At 41.3% G+C, this 24936-nt stretch overlaps 2 protein-coding genes across 2 annotated transcripts in view; both read left to right on the top strand.

Moving 5' to 3' along the window:
- Positions 1-360: 360 nt before the first annotated feature.
- On the top strand, positions 361-16771 carry LOC142748196 (protein kinase C delta type-like). Its single transcript, XM_075855318.1, has 6 exons — positions 361-412; positions 1355-1446; positions 5052-5114; positions 6677-6959; positions 14657-14785; positions 15743-16771. Exons 2-6 carry the CDS (start codon positions 1373-1375, stop codon positions 15902-15904), a joined length of 711 nt encoding a protein of 236 aa, XP_075711433.1. The 5' UTR covers positions 361-412; positions 1355-1372; the 3' UTR covers positions 15905-16771.
- Positions 16772-18721: 1950 nt separating this feature from the next.
- LOC142749873 (uncharacterized) overlaps positions 18722-24936 on the top strand; it is a 56853-nt gene continuing 50638 nt past the window's right edge. The window contains exon 1 of the mRNA XM_075858409.1: positions 18722-18836. The gene's annotated coding sequence lies outside the window, so the exon portion shown is untranslated. The remainder of the gene's footprint in view (positions 18837-24936) is intronic.

Below are 24936 nucleotides of genomic sequence, written 5' to 3'. Positions count from 1 at the left end.
AAAGTCATCGCCAAGAGAGACCTGCTTGCCGAAGGAGAGGAGCGCGCGACGGTGGAGCGGCGGGTGTTACAACTTGCATCTGGCAGCCCCTTCCTTCTCCATGGAGAATTTGCTTTCCAGACCAAGGTACATTTATTATTCCTTCTGTCATACCATAGGCAGTCTTTCATCTATATAGTTACTGTATTCTGTGTTAATGTTGTGATAGCTCCCTCTAGTGGCTGTTTTCTGCAGTAGTTTAAGTAAGCTAGCCTACAATCCATTGTATGTCCCATGAGAGCCACCGTATCTATCACCTATGAACTTGCTGACATCACCAAGTCCGCTCTGTAGCAGCCATTTTCAGATTGTACTGTTACACAAGCAGTATGTAAAGACATCGTCTTCATCCGAGCCTACGGTAGCATGGCTGGTCTGTACAAATGACCATCTAGCGTTGTAGGTTTCTATGTTGATGCACATGATGGTGTTTTGCATGTCTCCGGCTATTATAGACACCAGTGAGAGGCCATGCCTGTTACACATAGGACAGCATTTTCCTATGTGTCTGTCTATCTCCACTCATCATCTCTGTGCTCATGTTCTTGTATATAATGCACATGATTACAAAGCTTTGTATAGTAGTGTGTTGTTACCTGCTGCTGTACTACAGTAAGCGCATTATCTCTCTGTTTCTTACTTTCACACTATCCTTGCAATAAAAGTTCAAGTTTGGACATCGCTCCTGAGTCAATGAATTGCTGGGAAAGAGTTTAGCTGCCTGTCAACGTCAGCCCCTCTGACACATAAGGAGGACAGAATACCTTCTACTCTTACTACTGGATGATGCTTTTATTATGGGCTGAAAAATAATCTGTGTTCAGCTCCATAATTCCAGGCTGGACAATTTATTAATATATCTTTATAGGGGAACTCTGTTCTCCTGACATAATACAGGATATAATTCTGTCTACATGCAGCGCAGCTACCAATAGGGGGAGCTGTCACTCTATGGATGTCACTGTTATTTACATCTTATAATGTTGGGACATGGAAAGCAATGTGTGATGTCATGTATCCCAGTATATACATTGCACTAGTATAGAGAGAATATTCTACACATAGAGAGCACATAATAAGTCACACTTCTCCTGCGTCCGGTGTCCAGCTGTATCTATATTATCACCAGTAAGGGGTTACTGATCCATCATACAGAATATACCTGTCCTATCCTCCCGTCTTCATGTAGTCTATGTCTATGGTGATGAGGAGATAACTGATGATGGGTTCTGTATAGTAGGAGTGTAGAAGCTCCAATCATTTGGTAACTTTATCATCTACATTATCATTCTTCTGTCTCTGTTCTGTGTATTAGGGGCTTGTGCTTCTTGGAATGGAGTACGTCAACTGCGGAGATTTCCATCAATTCCTGCAGCGGAAGGGGCGACTTGACATCCCCAGTGCACGGTAACGTAGTCGTAGGCTAATAAGAAAAACCTCTAATGTTTATACATCAAGGGGACAGTACATAGGATAGAGTGTTAGCCCCTCTGCCCGAATACAAGGTCCAATAATAGCTTCCATTTATAAGAGGACAGTACATAGGATAGAGTGTTAGCCCCTCTGCCCGAATACAAGATCCAATGATAGCTTACATTTATAAGAGGACAGTACATAGGATAGAGTGTTAGCCACCCTGCCCGAATACAAGATTCAATGATAGCTTCCATTTATAAGAGGACAGTACATAGAATAGTGTGTTAGCCCCCCTCCCCGAATACAAGATCCAATGATAGCTTCCATTTATAAGAGGACAGTACATAGGATAGAGTGTTAGCCCCCCTGCCCGAATACAAGATTCAATGATAGCTTCCATTTCTAAGAGGACAGTACATAGGATAGAGTGTTAGCCCCCCTGCCCGAATATAAGATCCAATGATAGCTTCCATTTATAAGAGGACAGTACATAGGATAGAGTGTTAGCCCCTCTGCCCAAATTCAAGATCCAATGATAGCTTCCATTTATAAGAGGACAGTACATAGGATATAGTGTTAGCCCCTCTGCCTGAATACAAGATCCAATGATAGCTTCCATTTATAAGAGGACAGTACATAGGATATAGTGTTAGCCCCTCTGCCTGAATACAAGATCCAATGATAGCTTCCATTTATAAGAGGACAGTACATAAGATAGAGTGTTAGCCCCCCTGCCCGAATACAAGATCCAATGATAGCTTCCATTTATAAGAGGACAATACATAAGATAGAGTGTTAGCCCCCCCTTCCCCGAATACAAGATCCAATGATAACTTCCATTTATAAGAGGACAGTACATAGGATAGAGTGTTAGCCCCCCTGCCCGAATACAATGTCCAATGATAGTTTCCATTTATAAGAGGACAGTACAAAGGATAGAGTGTTAGCCCCTCTGCCCGAATACAAGATCCAATGATAGCTTCCATTTATAAGAGGACAGTACATAGGATAGAGTGTTAGCCCCTCTGCCTGAATACAAGATCCAATGATAGCTTCCATTTATAAGAGGACAGTACATAGGATAGAGTGTTAGCCCCTCTGCCTGAATACAAGATCCAATGATAGCTTCCATTTATAAGAGGACAGTACATAGGATAGAGTGTTAGCCCCCCTGCCCCAATACAAGGTCCAATGATAGCTCCTATTTATAAGAGGACAGTACATAGGATAGAGTGTTAGCCCCTCTGCCTGAATACAAGATCCAATGATAGCTTCCATTTATAAGAGGACAGTACATAGGATAGAGTGTTAGCCCCCCCTTCCCCGAATACAAGATCCAATGATAGCTTCCATTTATAAGAGGACAGTACATAGGATAGAGTGTTAGCCCCTCTGCCTGAATACAAGATCCAATGATAGCTTCCATTTATAAGAGGACAGTACATAGGATAGAGTGTTAGCCACTCTGCCCGTATACAAGATCCAATGATAGCGTCCATTTATAAGAGGACAGTACATAGGATAGAGTGTTAGCCCCTCTGCCCGAATACAAGATCCAATGATAGCTTCCATTTATAAGAGGACAGTACATAGGATAGAGTATTAGCCCCTCTGCCCGAATACAAGGTTCAATGATAGCTTCCATTTATAAGAGGACAGTACATAGGATAGAGTGTTAGCCCCTCTGCTCGAATACAAGATCCAATGATAGCTTCCATTTATAAGAGGACAGTACATAGGATAGAGTGTTAGCCCCTCTGCCTGAATACAAGATCCAATGATAGCTTCCATTTATAAGAGGTCAGTACATAGGATAGAGTGTTAGCCCCTCTGCCCGTATACAAGATCCAATGATAGCGTCCATTTATAAGAGGACAATACATAAGATAGAGTGTTAGCCCCCCCTTCCCCGAATACAAGATCCAATGATAGCTTCCATTTATAAGAGGACAGTACATAGGATAGAGTGTTAGCCCCCCTGCCCGAATACAAGGTCCAATGATAGTTTCCATTTATAAGAGGACAGTACAAAGGATAGAGTGTTAGCCCCTCTGCCCGAATACAAGATCCAATGATAGCTTCCATTTATAAGAGGACAGTACATAGGATAGAGTGTTAGCCCCTCTGCCTGAATACAAGATCCAATGATAGCTTCCATTTATAAGAGGACAGTACATAGGATAGAGTGTTAGCCACCCTGCCCCAATACAAGGTCCAATGATAGCTCCTATTTATAAGAGGACAGTACATAGGATAGAGTGTTAGCCCCTCTGCCTGAATACAAGATCCAATGATAGCTTCCATTTATAAGAGGACAGTACATAGGATAGAGTGTTAGCCACCCTGCCCGAATACAAGATCCAATGATAGCTTCCATTTATAAGAGGACAGTACATAGGATAGAGTGTTAGCCCCTCTGCCTGAATACAAGATCCAATGATAGCTTCCATTTATAAGAGGTCCAGTACATAGGATAGAGTGTTAGCCCCTCTGCCCGAATACAAGATCCAATGATAGCTTCTATTTATAAGAGGACAGTACATAGGTTAGAGTATTAGCCCCTCTGCCCGAATACAAGGTCCAATGATAGCTTCCATTTATAAGAGGACAGTACATAGGATAGAGTGTTAGCCCCTCTGCTCGAATACAAGATCCAATGATAGCTTCCATTTATAAGAGGACAGTACATAGGATAGAGTGTTAGCCCCTCTGCCCGAATACAAGATCCAATGATAGCTTCCATTTATAAGAGGACAGTACATAGGATAGAGTGTTAGCCCCTCTGCCTGAATACAAGATCCAATGATAGCTTCCATTTATAAGAGGTCAGTACATAGGATAGAGTGTTAGCCCCTCTGCCCGTATACAAGATCCAATGATAGCTTCCATTTATAAGAGGACAGTACATAGGATAGAGTGTTAGCCCCTCTGCCTGAATACAAGATCCAATGATAGCGTCCATTTATAAGAGGACAGTACATAGGATAGAGTGTTAGCCCCTCTGCCCGAATACAAGATCCAATGATAGCTTCCATTTATAAGGGGACAGTACATAGGATAGAGTGTTAGCCCCTCTGCCCGAATACAATGTCCATTGATAGCTTCCATATATAAGAGGACAGTACATAGGATAGAGTGTTAGCCCCTATGCCCGAATACAAGATCCAATGATAGCGTCCATTTATAAGAGGACAGTACATAGGATAGAGTGTTAGCCCACCTTCCCACATATAAGGTCCCATTCATAGAAATGTTATTACTGAAACGCTTCATGAAAAGCCTTTTATAAAATATTAGAATTATTACCCTCCATATGATCTGCAACATGTAAAGTAAAACATAGCAATGGGCACATGTTAGTAAATGATCAGATGAAGGTGTCCATTAAATAATGACTTAACCCCTTGCTTCTCGCAGATATAATAACACAGGTCTGGGAGCACATGTAGTATAAAGAATAAGATAGGTGTGATTGTCCACAGTAATAGGATAACATGGTCAGATATTCTGCCTGTCTGCTCTGTTATGTAGTATATATTTGTGAGAGCTTTCTGTCCTCCTCTAGATACTATTGTCTTCTCTTTCCTTTGTGCCAGATTCTACGCCGCAGAACTCGTGTGTGGAATTCAACACCTGCATTCTAAGGGCATTGTCCACCGGTAAATACATTCTTATTGTCTTTTTTTGGTGTAATGAGTTCAAACTCAGGCCTGGTTTCTAATTCCAGAGAAAAATTTCTAAAATTTCTACAGTTGCAATATTTCTTTGCAATGTCAAAAGTGTTAAGTTATAGTTTCTCTAATTGATGAAGTTTCTAGCTCCTAGGTCAATGTCTACAGTATGTCTACTTTGGTAGTAGCCTACTGGGAAACCGTCTCGTAAGTAGTGACCTGATGATGATGCAGTGTCCTATGAATTCTCTCCTAGTGATGTTTAAGGTGTTGTCTATAGGAGGAGATGGAATTAATTGGGGTGCTCCACCACTTGGGGTTCCCCTCTATGATCCACAACAGAGAGCTGAATGGCCGCCATGTAATACAAATAACTAGCTACGGCTATCTAGGCAAACTCAGCTGATTGCCAGGAGTGTTGGGAACCAGATCTGGCGGCTCCCATGTGAAAGGGGTTGTTTGTGGTGAAACCAACACTTTACACCTCCTGACCCTAGTGATTATTTACTATAAACTGCAGCTTCTGATAATCCAAAGGATTGTGCCCAGTCCCAGGTGGATAATAGTAAGTTATATCATTAATGATAGCAACCTGCTAGGCTATGTTCACATCACGTTTTTTGACTGATGCCACTGTTAGGCATCCATCACTTGCCTCCGTTTAATGGATAAGTCGAAAAGCTCCACTGACGTAGCTGTCCATATATGGACAGAATCACTGGTGGTTCTCTATGCAGCAGAGGCCTCCATAGGTTAACTGTGTGGGATCCCCCGGGGATCGATACAGGGAACCCTCCACCCGCACCGTGGCCCTAAGGAAATTTTTAAGCATCCTGAGTCTTCAACGGCTTTTAAAGCAGCCAGAGTCTTCCCCGGGCCTGCTCAGGGTGTTCGCCAATTTTCATTGTATAATACATCGGGTAAAACTGTGCATGAGCAGATAGTGATTCAGGGGACAGCTTCCATCCACAAATATCTAGTGAAGATGCTATTGAAATAAAGAGTCCTACACATCAGCAGCCAGGTGTCCTCTACCATTACGGAAGGCGGAGTCCCTGGTTTCTATTTTGGCCTGGGAACCTATGTGGCATCCTTCACTCATTGACCATTTAAAAAACAACGTATACCACACAGTATACGGTTTCAAGTGGGATCCGACTAGATGGACATGCGTTGTTTACTACGCTATTCCATCCTTTAAAAAAAGGTATACTGAGTTATACCAGGCCGACGTATGCTAAAAGGGCACGCTTTTGGCCTCCATCGGGCTAATAAAGCCCTATGAACATGTTTAGCATCTGTATTGGGACCTTTCCCGACATACACGCTAAACGCAAGGTATAAACTCAATATGAATGAGGCCTTATAAGTATATTCCATTCTTATCTGACAGAAAGCTACGTGCAACAGTTTCTTCCTGAATTGATATCTGCTAACAAACAGTAGAGTGTAAACAGCGCAATGATCCAAGAATAAATACTATTATACACAGATGACTTGTTGTGGCATGAACACTGATTTGACCCCAATTGTTATTTTCTTCTACATAGAGATCTCAAGCCCTCTAACATCTTGGTGGCTGCAACGGGCCATATAAAGATTGCCGACTTCGGTCTGGCACTCGAGAACATCTGTGGAGACCGGTCAGCCACCGAATATGCTGGAACACCAGGCTTCATGGCCCCTGAGATGCTGGCTGAGGAGGAGTACAATGCTGGAGTCGACTGGTATGCATTTGGCATCATCTTGAACATCATGATTACCAGCAAGTCCAAATACCACCGAGGACTATTCAATGCTTCCAGCATGGAAGCGAAGAACATCATTAAAAGGGTGAGTATTTTACTCTATGGGATATATTTTATGCTGACCTAGAACAGTGGGTTACTCAATGGCAGTAGAGGTCCTTCACCGAGTATAAGTGCAGAAGCAAAAACCCCATTAAGAAATATTCATTAATATTTATTGTATTTTTCCTTATGCAATACATACCAATACCATTACATTATCTTGTACAGATCATTTACACCAGATATCCACAAAGCTTTAGAATTTTCTCCCAACCCTGCACAACCCACTCCCTGCCACATAAAAACAACAACAAAAAATAGAATCATGCTATAACAATAGTTTACTTGTTATTAGGGAAAGAGTCGCTCCAAGGTTCAAACTTTTCCAAAAACCACATAAATAAACCCCTCTATACAACATCCATCTTTTTGAATACCAGTTTAGAAATTACATAGTCATTCCTTAATGATATGGCCACATTAAGCAGTTTTTTTTTATGACAAGTGAGTCTTTTAGCAGTAAAATTATAAAATCTGAAACACCCAGAATACATAATGTACATTCAGGAAATAATTTACAATTGAAGATTATATTAACCCCTTCCCGACATTTATGGTAAGTATACGACATGGAAAGCCAGTGCTTCCTGCAAAATGTTGTATAATTACGCCAAATGCTTGGCACCGGCTCAGAGTCGGTGCCGTCATCCCCGGATGTCAGCTGTATCTTACAGCTGACATCCTGCTGTAACGGCGGGGACCGAAGTTAGCTTCGATCCCCGCCATTAACCCCTTACATGCAGCCGTCAAAAGCGATCGCTACATTTAAGGTGTTTGCAGCTCATCGACACCCCAGCAATGAAATCGCCGGGGTGTCGGTGGCTGCAATGGCAATCGGAGGCCTAATACTGGTCTCCCGGTGTGCCTAGCATGGAAAATTCCAGCCCCTGCCCGGAGGCGGGGCCTGAAAGGCTTCCGTAGCCACCAGCAAAATGGCGCCTGCTCTGGAGATGAGCCGGCGTCATTATCGGTGGATATCAGCTGTATGTTACAGCTGACATCCACTTGTAACTTCAGGAACCGGAGCTAGCACCGATACCTGCCATTAACCCCTCAGATACAGCGATCGGATGTGATCGCTGCATCTTTGTGGTTGCTAGCAGATCGCCAGCTGTGCCCTCCAATCGCACGACTGCCAACTGCTATTATGACACCAGGAAACCTAACAATGTCCTCCTGTTGGCCATTACGGAATTCGATTATGCCCCGCTCGTAGGCGAAGCCTAATCGGCTTGCTGTCAGTGAATGAATGACAGAACGAATACATTGCACTACGTAGTATTAGAAAAAAAAATCTGACAGTTGGACCTTCAAGTCCCTTAGTGGGACTAAAGTAAAGTGTGAAAAAAATGTGAAAAAAAAAGTTGTCAAAAATATAATAAACGTTTTAAGTAATAAAATAAAACACAATCGCCCTTTTTCCCTTATCAAGTCCTTTATTATTGAAAAAAATAAATAAACCATATATATTTGGTATCGCCGTGACCGTAACTGCCTAAACTATAAAAATTTTATAATATTTATTCCATGCGGTGAACGGCGTAAAAAAACGTAAAAAATAATGCCAGAGTTTCTGTTTTTCGGTCACTTTGCCCTACAAAAATTGAAATAAAAAGTGATTAAAAAGTCGTATGTATCCAAAAATTGTGCCTATAAAAAGTATAGCTCGTCTTGCAAAAAACACAGCTCCGTCGACGAAAAAATTTAAAAGTTATGGTTCTCACAACTTGGCGACAGAAAAAATACATTCTTTTTACAAAAGTAATTTTATTGTGCAAAAAGTTGTAAAACATAAAAAAGTGCTATAAATTAGGTATCGCCGAAATCGTATTGACCCGCAGAATAAAGTTAACATGTAATTTATAATGCATGGTGAACGCTGTATAAAAAAAACCCTAAAAAACTGTGCCAGAATTGCTGTTTTTTGGTCACCTTGCCTCTCAAAAAATAGGATAAAAAGTGATCAATAAGTCGCATGTACCCCAAAATGGTACCAATAATAACTACAGCTCGTCCCGCAAAAAAAACAGCCCTCATACCACTACGTTTATGAAAAAATAACATTAGTTAAGGCTTCTATAGTTCAGGAAATAAAAAATATGCAGTTATGCAGATCAGAGGTGAACATTTCTACTGTTTCAAGAGGAGATTTATCGGGGGCCCTAAAATTAGGGAACCAGGAAGGGGAGGCCCAAACAACTGCTAGAAGCGAGGGTGCCCGTATTATACCAGGACAACACTTCCCAGCAAACTTCCCCAAACTGCAAAGGTGCGGAGTGTGGACCAAAAGGGGGCCTGTGCAGAAATGATTGCTTCACAGCGTAACACACATCTATGGATTATTTTATTGTTTACCCCATTATTATACCCCCTGACTATGCCCCTGATGTACTCTGCCCAGCTTACATATCCCCTACACTATAAATGGAAGCACCAGCAATACTCAAACAAAACTACTACCAAGCAAAATCTACACTTCAAAAGCCAAATGGCGCTCCCACTCATCTGAGCCCTACAGCGTGCCCAAACAGCAGTTTACTTCCACATATACGCAATACCCGGGAGAACCCTTTTAACAATTTTTCGGGTGTGTGTCTACAGTGGCATAAGCTGGGCACGACATAATTGCCACTCAATTGCCAATTCTGGGGAAAAAATTTTATTTTTACTTTGCACCATACGCAGCGCATTTATTTGTGGAAAAGACCTGTGGGGTGAAAATGCTCACTACACCCTTAATAAATGCCTTGAGGGGTGTAGTTTCTAAAATGGGGTCACTTCTGGGGGTTTCTTTTATTATTTCCCATCTGAGCCTCTGCAATTGTGAACCAATTCTGTGTAAATCGCCAAATTAGGCCTCAAGTTTGCATGGTATTCTCTCACTCCTGAGCCCTGTCAAATGTCCAGGCAAAAGATTAGGGCCCCATGTAGGGTGATTCTAAAACCGGAAAACACAGCATAATGATTGGGGAGCTGTCTTGTTATGGTGGCACAAGCTGGGCACCACATATTGGCATATCTATGGAAAAATCCCATTTTCACTCTGCAATATCGAGTGCACACTAATTTCTGAAAAACAGCTGCAGGGTTAACATGCTCAATACCTTGAGGGGTGTAGTTTACAAAATGGGGGTCACTTATGGGGAGTTTCCACTGTTTTGGTCCCACAGGGGTTTTGCAAATGCTACATAGCGATCAGAAACCAATCTAGCAAAATCTGTACTCCGAAAGCCAAATGGCACTCCTTCCCTTCTGAGCCCTGCAGTGTGCCCAAAAAGGAGTTTATAACCACATATGGGCTATTGCCGTACTCGGGAGAAATTACTTAACAAATGTTGGGGTTCTTTTTCTGCTTGAGAAAATGAAAAACTTATTTGTTGAGAATATGAAACATTTTCAGCTAAAACTACGTCTTATTGGAGAAAAATTTAATTTTTATTTTCACTGCCCAATTCAAATAAAATCTATGAAACAGCTGTGGGGTCAAAATGCTCACTACACCCCTAGATTAATTCCTCAAGGGGTGTAGTATCACAACTGGAGTCCCTTTTGGGTAGTTTCCACTGTACTGGTACCTTAGGAGCTTTGCAAAAGTGACATGGTTTCAAGAAACCAATCCAGCAAAATCTGTACTCTAAAAGCCAAATGCCGCTCCTTCTCTTCTATTCCTTGCCATGTGCCCAAACAGCAGTTTATGACCACATATGAGGTATTTCCGCACTCCAGAGAAGTTGCTTTACAAATGTTGGGGTTCTTTTTTTCCTTTATTTGTTGAGAAAATGAAAAATTTTGAGCTAAATCTACGTCTTTTTGAAGAAAAAGGATTGTTTTTATTTTCACTGGCCAATTCTAATAAATTCTATGAAACACCTGTGGGGTCAAAATGATCACTACACCCCAAAATGAATTCCTCAAGGGGTGTAGTTACCTAAATGGAGTCACTTTTTGGGTGTTTTCCTTGTTTTGTCCCCTCAGGGGCTCTGCAAATGTGACATGGCCTCCGCAAACCATTGCTGCTAAATTTGAGCTCCAAAAGTCAAATGGTGCTCTTTCCCTCCTAAGCCCTGCCGTGTGACCAAACATCCGTTTATTACCACATATGGGGTACTGTTTTACTCGGGAGAAATTGATTTACAAATTTTGCTGTGCTTTTTCTCCTTTAGTCCTTGTGGAAATGAGAAAAAATTAGCTAAACTTACATTTTCTTTGAAAGAATGTAGATTTCCATTTTCACGGCCTACTTCTAATATTTTCTGCAATAAACCTGTAGGGTAAAAATGCTCACTATACCCCTAGATAATTTCCTTAAGGTGTGTAGTTTCCAAAACGGGGTCACTTTTGGGGGATTTCCACTGTTTTTGCACCGCAAGAGCCCTTCAAACCCAACATGGTGCCTAAAATATATTCTAATAAAAAGGAGGCCCAAAATCCAATAGGTACTCCTTTACTTCTGAGGCCTGTGCTTCAGTCCAGTAGCACTCTAGGGCCACGTGTGGGATATTTCCTAAAACTTCAGAACCTGGGCAATAAATATTGAGTTGCGTTTATCTGGTAAAACTTTGTGTTACAAAAAAAAAATGGATTAAAAATGAATTTCTGCAACAACAAAATATTTAATTTGTACAATTCACCTCTACTTTGGTTTAATTCCTGTGAAACGTCTAAAGGGTTAAGAAACCGTGGTAGTGTGCATGGGGCCATAGAAAAGAATGGGTTTGCAATTTACCTGCAAAAATGCAGATAAATCACGCCTGCAAAAGCAAGGTCGAGTGTATACTATCAGTAACAAGTTTTAAAACAGGAATATTACGGGTTTTTAATTTATTTTTATTTTTAATGGCCCGACAAGCAGAGTTGATCTGAATATATTTGAAAGCCATATCCTTCGGAACATCAAATTCCAGAGCCAAAATGACTAGTTATTTTATTTTACCATCTATACAGAGATCATTTACTAATATTACTCCAATTTTTTCATGGCCTTAGCACAACCTAGCAAACTTAGGGGCTGAAGGTCTAAATTACTCTATAATGAAGAAATAACTAATGAAGAAAAAAACATGAAACATTTTTTTGCAATATACCCACATTTTCCATCATCAGACAAGCTGTAGATTTAGAATATATAGATCCGGAGAGCCGTCCATAGTCCAGTAACTGAAAAAAATATTTATATCTGTAAGTTTTCATATCAACCAAAGTGTTATGGAAAAGACGGATGTCACCATTTATCAGGAACAGTAATTGGCAGCAAAATAACACATCCTAAAATCTGGAGGGTTTACACCTCTATCATCCGGAGGATACTGCAAATATACCTGTGTAATTCTAATCTTCCTGCCATAACCACAGAGAAGATCATTCAAGATACCATCTATAGTTTTAAAAAATGAAATGTCAATCCAGATAGGCGCGTTTCTCAGCATGTATAAAATCATTGGGAGAATAAACATTTTAATCATAGGAAGTTTCGCCATAAACGAAAAGTTCAGTTTGGTCCTGAATTTAACTTTTTGTCTAAGTTCAACAATAAGGTGACACAAATTAAGTTTCATAAAGTCCCCTATGTCCCTCCATATATAAATACCCAAATATTTAATTTGGTTACTAACTGGGATCACGGTCCCTAAATCCTCAGCATTGTCGTCTAAGGGTAATAACATTAATTTTTCCCAATTAATCAAAGATTAGAAAATGTAGCAAATTCAGCAAGTTTATAGTTAATAATGTGTATAGAGACGCGAGGAGAGCTCAGATATAGTCATATATAATCCGCATAGACAGATATAACATCCTCGTATTTCCCACTCCTGAATCCAACAATTTTACTATCTTCACGAATATATATCGCTAAAGGCTCCATAACCACTGAAAATAATAGAGGAGATGAAGGATGTCCCTGACGTGTACCTTTCTAGGTTGAACTGGGATGATCATTTATTATTGATTTTGAGTCTTGCACACGGCTTCTTATATAAGATCTTCAGCCATGTTATAAAATTATCTCCAAACCCAAAGGCCTCTAAAACTGTCCAAATGTACTGCCACGCGACGCTGTTAACCCCTTCCCGCCGCAGCCATTTTTCAGATTTTCAATTAAATTTTTTCCTCCCCCACCTTCCAAAAGCCATAACTTTTTAATTTTTCCGTCGATATAGTCCTATGAGGGCTTGATTTTTGCGGGACGAGTTGTAGTTTCTTGTATTGCCATTTATTGTGCCATATAATGTACTAGAAAACGGGAGTATTTGTGGAGTAGAAAATTTTAAAAACAGCGATTCCTCAATTGTTTTTTTAGCTTTGTTTTTACGGAATTCACTGTGCAATTAAAACAACATGTTAACTTTATTCTTCGGGTCAATACGATTACGGTGATACCAAATATATATCGTTTCTTCTATATTTTACTACTTTTACAAGTAAAAAACTAAGTGTAAGAAATTAAATTTATTTTGTGTCGCCAAATTCTGAGATCCATAACTTTTTTATTTTTGCGTCGATTAAGTGGTATGAGGGGTTATTTTGCAGGATAAGCTGAAGTTTTTAATGATACCATTTTGGTGTACATGCAACGTTTTTATCACTTTTTATTCCATTTTTTGTGGGAGATGAGGTGACCAAAAAATTGTGATTCTGGCGTTTAGAATTTTTTTTCTTTTATGGCGTACATCGTGCAGGTTAAATAATGATATCTTGTAATAGTTCAGACTTTTACGGATGCAGCAATACCAATTATGTTTATTTTTTTTTTACTATGCTTTAGAGGGAAAATGGGAAAAGTTATTTTTTTTAACTTTTAATATTTATTTATTTTTACATAAGAAAAAACAACTGCGTTTTACAAATTTCTACTTTTTCTATTAGTTCCCCAAGGGGACTTCAACCAGCGATCGTTGGATCACTTGCACTATATACTGCAATACTGATGTATTGCAGTATATCGTCTTTCTGACAGGCTTCTATTAAGCCCTGCCAGAGGCAGGTCTTAGTAGGGGCATAAAGATGGCAGATCGGGGGACCTTCATTAGGCCCCCAGGCAGCCATAGCAACCATCGCCACCCCGTGATTGCATTGCAGGGGGCGCGATGAGCTGCTAGAGGGGGTCGTCCCCCTCTTCCTAATGATTTAAATGCTGCAGTCTCGATTGACCGCGGCATTTAACGTGTTACTAACATACAGCCGACACCCGCATCGTATGGAGCGGATTCACTCCGTGAGCCCGTTCCATACTTCTCCTACCCGACTGTGATGTATGGATATGTCAAATGTCGGGAAGGGGTTAATAGCTTTTGTAGCTTCGATTGACAGCACTGCCCCAGAAGAGCCATGCTGGGCCTGAAGATGTTCAGACAATTTTCTTGAGTTAATAGAAGTCGATATAACGGCATAAAGCCTGTTTGATGTTTATTAACAATGAAGAAATATTCCCACAACAAATCATGAAATCCTGGAATAACCATCTGCTATAATATTCTCCCTGGTCCCCCAGCAGTTATGTGCACCCCACCACCTCATAGCTGGCTCCTCTTATTTCCTGACAACGGTCCGTTCATTATTAGACAGTCACTCACCCTTCATTGAGATATAATCCGTAGTTGTAAGATCATTGATGGAATATAAAAGGTTGTAGATTTCTGTATTGAGAACGAGCCAGATCAATTATAGTTGTTTCATTTTCAGCTCCTCCGGGAAGATCCTGCCAAGCGTCTAGGGGTCAATGGTAACATCAGAGCCCATAGGTTTTTCCAGCATATTGACTGGGACTCGGTACAAGCTCTTAGAATGCGACCACCACACACGCCTGTACCAGTAAGTATAAGATCACATGTTGAAGCCTTTTTTTCCACTTTTTTTTTTAGGCGTCTTTTTAAATCAATTAAATGAAAAATCCACAGACCTTTGCTGGTCAAAATGCGCATCAAAAACCTTCAAACAAGCATTTTTTCTTCTGCCTCCCATTGATTTCAATGGAGGTTCAGAGAAGGAAACAGCTCCAAAAGAGGGAACGCTGCTTTTTTTCCCTGGAGCCTTCAAAAACCAACCAGAAAAAACAAACCCTCTGTCTCCCATGCAAATCAATGGGGCTAGATTTGGGGCGTTTATTTAACCCTGATTCCGACACGGTTTCTATGTCTAAACCAGCGCCAAAAAACACTGTGTGAACTGGGACTTGAGAATGAGAATGAATGGTCCTTAATTTATATTTGTTTACATTATCATACTGGTTTCTTTAAGAAGGAGAGCATTTGGGTCTACATAACCATGATAATTACAATATCCTTATCAAAAGAGTGGTCCAGTTTAGATAATCAATTTTCTATATATTTTATTAGGGAATTCTCAGTTAATAGATGGAGATCATCTGTTCATGATCCTCATCTTTTGGCCAATGTGTAGAGAAGTGACAAAGAGCATCTCTGGAGGACCTGTCCCATATTACACAGACAACCCATTGATATAAATAGACATTGTGTAATGCTTCATTTCCCCTGTGGTAGCGCTGCAGGGAAATTGAACACATACAGCCAGGTTTCCCCACAGATTTAAGCTGATCGCTAAAGGTCCCAGCAGGAGGACACTTTGTGATCAGCTATTTGGTAAGAGAACCTTTTAACAAATAGGGATTGTCCAAAGTGGATAACCCTTTTAAGTGTAAACATTTTGCATTAGAATTACACAGTTAGTTTTCATGAGCTTTATTCAGGGCTGTGATGAGAAGTTACCATAATAATAATCACCAAATCCTTCTGCTTCCTTATCTTTTAGTCAAACAACATCCGGCGCAGCTCCAGACCATTTGATATCATCAGAATGGAGGCAGCAGAGGATAACAACATGGCCATATCAGCAAACCACCAGGCCATATTCACAGGGTTTTCATTTGTCAACGCTAACTGGAAAACCCTGGACAGTGCACCAGCTCTTTAACATCATCAGAGCAAGCTGTCCTCCTAATCCCCAAGAAGAACTTCAAGAGGAAGAAGACCATCCAGCGGAAGAAGACCATCAAATGCAGAAGACCATCCAGATGAAAAAGACCATCAAATGCAGAAGACCATCAAGTTCAGAGGATCAAGGTAGCATATTCTTCAACAGGTCAAGCTGGATGATGATGACGACACCAATAGCTTCCAGATTGCTTAAATCTGTTATAAAGAAGGTAAGTACCTTAATGTCTATGTTTGGCATTAGGATGTGCCTGATCATATCATGCACACCACATGCCTAGAAAAGAAGAATATTATGATACTATATATATAGTGTTACACCATATATATACTTCATAAGAATTTTGAAATACTACAAATTACACTTACCGGTGACTACCGGTGACTGTAATTTTATTTTTCCCCCTTTTCTATGACATTTCATTTTATTGTCATCGGAAATGGGGAAATAAGGTGAGTGATGGCCGGCTATTAAGGGGTGGAGGAGGCCGGATTTTTTTTTTTTTCATACAGAATGTATTCATAACATTACCTATGTGTTGCATTAGGATGTGTCTGACCGTACCAGACACACCACATTCCCAGGTAAGGAGGTAAGCAGCTTTACATAAAAAATGTCTATGTTTGGCATTAGGATGTGCCTGATCATATCATGCGCACCACATGCCTAGAATAGGAGAATATTATGATACTATATATATAGTTTTACACTATATATATGTACTTCATTAAAATGTCAAAATTCTATTTACCGGTTACTACCGGTGACTGTAATTTTATTTTCCCCCTCTTCTATGACATTTTATTTTATTGTCATCGACGATTGGGGAAATAAGGAGAGTGATGGCCGGCTATTAAGGGGTGGAGGAGGCCAGATTTTTTCTTTTTTCATTTACATACAAAATGTATTTTTAAAAATTCTGATATGTGGCATTAGGATATGCCTGGCCCTACCAGGCACACCTCATGCTTAGATGAGAAGAATATTATGATTCTTTATATATATACTGTTACACTATATATATATTCTTGCCTAGAGTAGAAGAACATTATTGTAACGTCCGCGGTCACAGACCGCAGACTCCTATAATCCTACAGACGTCTTCCTCCCCAGAGATGCCAGCACATGCGGCCATCCTGTTCTGCAGTGACCACTAGGGTGCGCACTCTAGCTCATTCCCGGCCTTAATGGGCCAGAGCACACACATGTTTTAGATTGACTGATTGCTCCCATGATCACCCTGGACTATAAGTAGGGACCTGCCCCTTCCTTCATTGCCTGAGCTTTGTTGTGTTAACCGTGTTAGTCTTTACAAATGGTCCCTTAGTGTTTTCCAGTTCCCAGTGTTCCCGTTCCTGCTACCTGTACCCTGTATCCCTTGCTACCTTGTTCCTGTGCCGTAGAGAGTTGGAGTCGTATTGTGTCGTATGCTACGCCTGCTGTATTTCACCACGCCTGGTGTCTGCCTGCTGCCAAGGTCCCATCCGAGCCTGCCATCGCTACGGTCTGTATTGCCACAGGTACCATTATTTGAACTATTGGCTTTGCCTTGGTATCCTGTTTGGCCATCTGCTATCCCACTATGGCGGTACGGCCCATTGGGTCCACAAACCGATTTTGACAATTATGATACTATATATATAGTGTTACATACACTATATATATACTTCATTATAATTTCAAAATATTACAAATTACATTTACCTGTGACTACCGGTGACTGTAATTTTATTTTTCCCCCTTTTCTATGACATTTCATTTTATTGTCATCGGAAATGGGGAAATAAGGTGAGTGATGACCGGCTATTAAGGGGTGGAGGAGGCCGTATTTTTTATTTTTTTTTCATACAGAATGTATTCATAACATTTCCTATGTGTTGCATTAGGATGTGTCTGACTGTACCAGACACACCCCATGCCCAGGTAAGAAGGTAAGCACCTTTACATAAAAATGTCTATGTTTGGCATTAGGATGTGCCTGATCATATCATGCGCACCACATGCCTAGAATAGGAGAATATTATGATACTATATATATAGTTTTACACTATATATATATATGTACTTCATTAAAATGTCAAAATTCTATTTACCGGTTAAGACCGGTGACTGTAATTTTATTTTCCCCCTCTTCTATGACATTTATTTTATTGTCATCGACGATTGGGGAAATAAGGAGAGTGATGGCCGGCTATTAAGGGGTGGAGGAGGCCGGATTTTTTCTTTTTTCATTTACATACAAAATGTATTTTTAAAAATTCTGATATGTGGCATTAGGATATGCCTGGCCCTACCAGGCACACCTCATGCTTAGATGAGAAGAATATTATGATTCTTTATATATATATATACTGTTACACTATATATATATATATATATATATATATATATATATATATATATATATATATATATATTCTTGCCTCTAGTAGAAGAACATTATTATAACAACCGCGGTCACAGACCGCAGACTCCTATAATCCTACAGACGTCTCCCTCGCCAGAGATGCCAGCACATGCAGCCATCCTGTCCTGCAGTGACCACTAGGGTGCGCACTCTAGCTCATTCCTGGCCTTAATGGGCCAGAGCACACACATGTTTTAGATTGACTGATTGCTCCCATCATCACCCTGGACTATAAGTAGGGCCCTGCCCCTTCCTTCATTGCCTGAGCTTTGTTGTGTTAACCGTGTTAGTCTTTACAAATGGTCCCTTAGTGTTTTCCAGTTCCCAGTATTCCCGTTCCTGCTACCTGTACCCTGTATCCCTTGCTACCTTGTTCCTATGCCGTAGAGAGTTGGAGTCGTGTTGTGTCGTATGCTACGCCTGCTGTATTTCACCACGCCTGGTGTCTGCCTGCTGCCAAGGTCCCATCCGAGCCTGCCATCGCTACGGTCTGTATTGCCACAGGTACCCTTATTTGAACTATTGGCTTTGCCTTGGTATCCTGTTTGGCCATCTGCTATCCCGCTATGGTGGTATGACCCAGTGGGTCCACAAACCGATTTTGACAATTATGATACTATATATATATATATAGTGTTACATACACTATATATATATATATACTTCATTATAATTTCAAAATATTACAAATTACATTTACCTGTGACTACCGGTTATTGTATTTTATTTTTCCCCCTCTTCTATGACATCTTAATTTATTGTCATCGGTGATGGGGAAAAAGGTGTGATGGCCTGCTGTTAAGGGGTGAAGGAGGGCATATTTTTTTCTTTTTTTTACATGCGGAATGTAATAATAACATTTTCAATATGTGGCATTAGGATGTGTCTGGCCACAGACACACCTCATGCCTAGGTGAGGCGGTAAGCACCTTTACATAAAAATGTCTATGTTTGGGATTAGGTTATGCCTGATCATATCATGCGCACCACATGCCTAGAATAGAAGAATATTATGATACTATATATATGGTGTTACACTATACTATACATACTTCAATAGAAATAGAAAATACTACAAATTACATCTACCGGTGACTACCCAAAAAATAGAGACCAGAAGCAGCACTCAAATAGCAAAAAATATGAATTTATTTACCCAGCAAAGCAACGTTTCACTTCCTCCATGGAAGCATTTCCAGTGATTGTAATTTTGTTTTTCCCCCGCTTTTTTTTAATCGTAATCGGCGGATGGGGAAATAAGGTGAGTGATGGCTGGCTAATAAAGGGTGGAGGAGGGTGGATTTTATTTTTATTTTTTTACATGGAGAATGCATTCATAAAATGTCCCATGCCCATGTAAGAAGGTAAGCATTTTTACATAAAAATTTCTATGTCTGGCATTAGGTTATGCATGATCATATCATGCGCACCACATGCCTAGAAAAGGATATTATAATACTACACTCCCCAACATTGAAATTGCAACACAAAGAAGCGTAAGCCGTAAGGTTATGCAAATCAAGGCAGTAGCAGGTGTCGCTAACATCTGCAAATTATCAAATTTTTAAGCACCTAGCTCCAATCTGTGGCATGTGGGAGGGACATAAAAACCAGATTGAAAGCAAAGTTTTTTAGCTACGTGAAACCTCAAAAATCAGATCAAGTGCTGTGGGATGATTGTGCGATGCCTCCTGTTCCTCGACGTGGCAGTTATCACCACTTGTCGCAAACTGTGAGGGACAAAATCCTTGAACTGAGAGACCTTGCTTTATTACTCCAGCAGATCGCTACCTGCCAAGGTTTAGATGTAAGCACTGTTCCACATTCCTTGTCCCGGAGGTTGGGAGACCAACAATGAACATTAATGACAGAGAGAGGTTCGGGGAGGCGAGAATCTGCACGGACAGATCGTCTGTTTGGAAGAATGGTGCGTAGTAATCCATTCTGTACTGCAAATGCAATTGGACGTCACATCCCAAGCCTAGGGTAGCAACCAGTGTCGTGCAAACCATCAGTAGGCATTTGCCCGATATTGGGCTACGAGCCAGACGTCCAGTTACAGGTGTTCCATTTACTCCAAGCCACTGCTCTTAAAGGCTATCGTGGTGTACAGCAAGACCGTAATGTAGGTTAGAATTCAGGCCTATCCTCTTCAGCGATGAGTCTCGCTTTTATTTCGGACGTGGTAGCATGTTTAGGCCCGGCAGGCTGCTCACAGTAGCACAAGCAACATGCATTGCCCTGTTGAAAAACGGCTTCTGGGACACTTTGGAGAAATGGATGTACCATTGGTTCCAATACCAAATCAATGTAACACTGAACTGTTAGTGTACCTGAAAGGAGGGGTCCGGCTGCTGTTCATTATGTCACCCCTCATGGTCTCCACACCAATCTCTGGCTATCATTGCACCTTAGACAAATGCGTGACTCATCGCAGAAGAGGATAGACCTCCATTCCAGCCTTCATTGCCGTCTTGCTGTGGTCAATAGAACACCTGCAGCTGGACGTCTGGCTCGTAGCCAAATGTTGTGCAAACGCGTTCTGACAGTTTGTGTTGACGCTAGATGCCACCCCAGGCTTGGGATGTGACGTTCAATCGAACAGCAACATGCCATAGTCACTTTACGAAATGCAGGGCATAGTCAACAGGAAATTGCTCACCTGGAGAAGGTTTCCCTTGGTGACGTGCAATTTACCCTAAAAGACATGAGCTGAAAACATGTACGCAATCAACCACGGCTTGGACAACCTCCAGTGACCACAGCACATGAGGACAAATTTCTCAGAGTGTGTTCCAAATGGGACAGATTCAAAACAGCTCGTCAGATCCGTGCTACTCTGATGGAAACGAGGCAAAAAAGTGTGTCAATCGGGACTGTCAAATGCCGCCTTGTATCCAGTGGCTTGAAGGGATGTGTTGCCACCTGAAAACCGTTAATAAAAAGAAAAGGATATTGTGGGCTTAAAAGCACAGGAGCTAGACCATTAGTCAGTGGAAGAAGGTTCTTGTCATAGATGAATAAAAATTTGAGGTGTTTGGGTCGAAGGGGCGAAAGTTTGTTGGTCGTATGACAGGTGAGAGCATGCTTTGGGCTTGCATTCAGCCCACAGTCAAGCATGGGGGAGGTTCCATTATGATCTGGGAATGTTTCAGAAGTGGTGAGGTTGGTGACTTACTAAAAGCTGAAGGAATCATCAACTCTAGGTGCTACAACAACATCCTGGCACCCATCTTATAAGTTGTGGATTCACACTGCAGCAAAATAACGAACCAAAACATACTTCCTAAATGTGCAAAAAGTATATTCAGTCAACAGACTGACAAGTGCTGGGTGCATTGGGGCACAGTCATGCTGGAACAGAAAATGACCTTCCCCAAACTGTTCCCACAAAGTTGGAAGCTCCAATTTTCTAAAATGTCTTGGTATGCTGAAGCATTAAAACTTCCCTACAAACAGTACCCTGTATGTAACGTAGTAAAAAGGATAATGGAGGATCTGACTTGCTGGGATCTGATAGTTTTCTTTTAAAATGTTTTTATATATTACACTCCAGAGTAAGGGTAGAATCATTTAAAGGAGGATCAGAGGTGAGGGAGGGACCAAGAGGAGGTAAAAAGAGAGATAAGACACAAGGATCCATGCAGGGGCGTAGCTATAGGGGGTGCAGAGGTAGCAGTCGCACCTGGAGCCTGAGGGGGCCAAAATGCCCCTCAGCCGCATACGAAGACACCGGTATTATAAATGATATATGAAAGATGGAGTCCTGTTATAGATTTTGCATTGGGGCCCAGGAGCTTTATGTTACACCTCTGGATCCAAGATACAGTGGGCCCTTTACCAAAACTCACCTCTATGTGTATTTTAACCACTTGACGACTAATAATGAGTACGTTTGTCATGAGTGGCAAGCAGTAGACGCATTTTGATGAGCATACCGGTCATGCTTAATTTCTTTAACTCTTGGACAACCCATTAAATCACTTCACTGCCCTGGACTACAGGGGATGCTATCATTAACTCCTTCACAGCCCTAGACCACCAGGGATTTTATTATTAACCCCTTTACTGTTTTAACTAAAATAGAATAAAAGAGACACGGCGCCACATAGTGAAAATAAAAGCGAGGTACAACATGAGAGCAAACTTGGTGATAAGAGTATGCTCACCTTGGATTGTAGACAATGGTAGGTGTCACAAAAGTAATGAAGCTGCTGCCAGGTCCATGCACAAAGCAAACAAAATTTGTTGTCGAATTAAACTTGATAGAGTGAAAAAAGGACCACCGGCGCTGCTAGTATGAACAACGTGGAGGCTTAGACAGGCATCAAAGGAAAGGTATTTAATAGTCAGAGGCTACGCGTTTCAACACCGAACCGGTGTCTTCATCAGGCCGATGTCTAAGCCTCCACATTGTTCATACTAGCAGCGCCGGTGGTCCTTTTTTCACTCTATCAACTTTACTGTTTTAGACCACCATAAATGTTACCATTAATCCCTTCACTGCCCTAGATCACAAGGAATGTTTTTAAATATGAGAAGATCATGTTAAGTGGAGTTATCAAACCGGAGTTAAAAAGAGGAGCTAAAGTCCCTGTAAGTACTCTTCTTTTCTTTTACTTTTTCAATTGTTCACTGTTTTCTTTGTAACTGAGATAATGGATAGCAAGATTGGAGGTTTTCTTCAGTGCACCGTTTGCCATATGTTTGTTCCAGGGTGAATACCTCTGTGGCAGATGTGAGTATGTTGTTCACCTGGAAGCTCGCATTAGAGATCTTTGAGGAGCAAAATGCAACACTGAGGGCGATAGACAATCTTGAGCAGAGCATGCTGCTCACTGAGCAGGCAGTTAGTGGGGTAGACCTGGAGGTTGAAGACATGGGTCAGCAGGATCAGGCAAGCATCTGGGTTAATGTAGTTAGTGGAAGTAGAAAGGGGTCCAAGAAAAGGAAGGTCAATCCTGTTTCTGATATTCCAAGCAAAATTGCCAAGTTGGGTGATGATGCGAGGGTGTCGGTCTCAGAAATGGCAGCCCTAGTGGAAACTGATCTCCCTAACAGCCGGGAGAACAGCCCAGCTAGTAGTCGGTGGGATGGCAATGCAGGTAAAGCAAGAAAATTGGTAAGAAGGAGAAAGGAATGGATCCAGCGCTGAGACCAGGTAGGTTAGTTTAAAAACGGAAACTTCGTCCAAGATTTATTATTGCGAATAACAATAACAAGGAAGCCATGACTAAGGACGCAGATCGCGTCTGAAACGCGTAGGCACCCGCCTATTCCCTTCAACTAGCCACCATATCCAGAAGGAACACTGCTTGTCTACCTTTTAACTCACTCCCTTTGTTATTCGCAATAATAAATCTTGGAAGAAGTTTCAGTTTTTAAACTAACCTACCTGGTCTCAGCGCTGGATCCATTCCTTTCTCCTTCTCGTCCATTTACTGCGTGTGCCGACACAAGGACCCGAGCGCTACTGACAGTGGGACTGCTATGTTCAGGTGAGCTGGAGGATCCTCTCTATTCCTTAAGAAAATTAGTAGTTGTAGGGGATTCTATAATCAGGAAGACGGATAGAATAATTTGTCACCGAGACCGCCTCAACAGAATGGTTTACTGTCTCCCTGGTGCCAGGGTTTGGCATGTGGTGGAATGGGTGGATAAATTATTGGGAGGGGCTGGTGATGATCCAGCTGTTGTGGTCCATGTGGGTACCAACGATAGAATACATGGTAGGTGGAGGAGACTTAAAGAGGCTCTGTCACCAGATTTTGCAACCCCTATCTGCTATTGCAGCAGATAGGCGCTGCAATGTAGATTACAGTAACGTTTTTATTTTTAAAAAACGAGCATTTTTGGCCAAGTTATGACCATTTTTGTAGTTATGCAAATGAGGCTTGCAAAAGTCCAAGTGGGTGTGTTTAAAAGTAAAAGTCCAAGTGGGCGTGTATTATGTGCGTACATCGGGGCGTTTTTAATACTTTTACTAGCTGGGCGTTCTGATGAGAAGTATCATCCACTTCTCTTCAGAACGCCCAGCTTCTGGCAGTGCAGATCTGTGACGTCACTCACAGGTCCTGCATCGTGTCGGACACATCGGCACCAGAGGCTACAGTTGATTCTGCAGCAGCATCAGCGTTTGCAGGTAAGTAGCTACGTCGACTTACCTGCAAACGCCGATGCTGCTGCAGAAACATCTGTAGCCTCTGGTGCCGATGTGTCCTCGCTCGTCTGACACGATGCAGGACCTGTGAGTGACGTCACAGCATGATCTGGCAGAAGCTGGGCGTTCTGAAGAGAAGTGGATGATACTTCTCGTCAGAGCGCCCAGCTAGTAAAAGTATTAAAAACGCCCCGATGTACGCACATAATACACGCCCACTTGGACTTTTACTTTTAAACACACCCACTTGGACTTTTGCAAGCCTCATTTGCATAACTACAAAAATGGTCATAACTTGGCCAAAAATGCTCGTTTTTTAAAAATAAAAACGTTACTGTAATCTACATTGCAGCGCCGAGCTGCTGCAATAGCAGATAGGGGTTGCAAAATCTGGTGACAGAGCCTCTTTAAGAATCATTTTAAAGAACTAGGCTATAAACTGAA

Source organism: Rhinoderma darwinii, chromosome 3 (genome assembly GCF_050947455.1).
Source record: "Rhinoderma darwinii isolate aRhiDar2 chromosome 3, aRhiDar2.hap1, whole genome shotgun sequence".
Taxonomy (NCBI): domain Eukaryota; kingdom Metazoa; phylum Chordata; class Amphibia; order Anura; family Rhinodermatidae; genus Rhinoderma; species Rhinoderma darwinii.
This window is presented reverse-complemented; position numbering and strand designations above follow the sequence as displayed.

Bases quoted from the DNA above. Each gene is read 5' to 3' on its own strand.
- LOC142748196 (XM_075855318.1), top strand. From the start codon at position 1,373: ATGGAGTACGTCAACTGCGGAGATTTCCATCAATTCCTGCAGCGGAAG. The intron at 6,960-14,656 runs GTGAGTATTTTA...TTTCATTTTCAG, and splicing joins CGAAGAACATCATTAAAAGG to CTCCTCCGGGAAGATCCTGC. The intron at 14,786-15,742 runs GTAAGTATAAGA...CTTATCTTTTAG, and splicing joins CACCACACACGCCTGTACCA to TCAAACAACATCCGGCGCAG.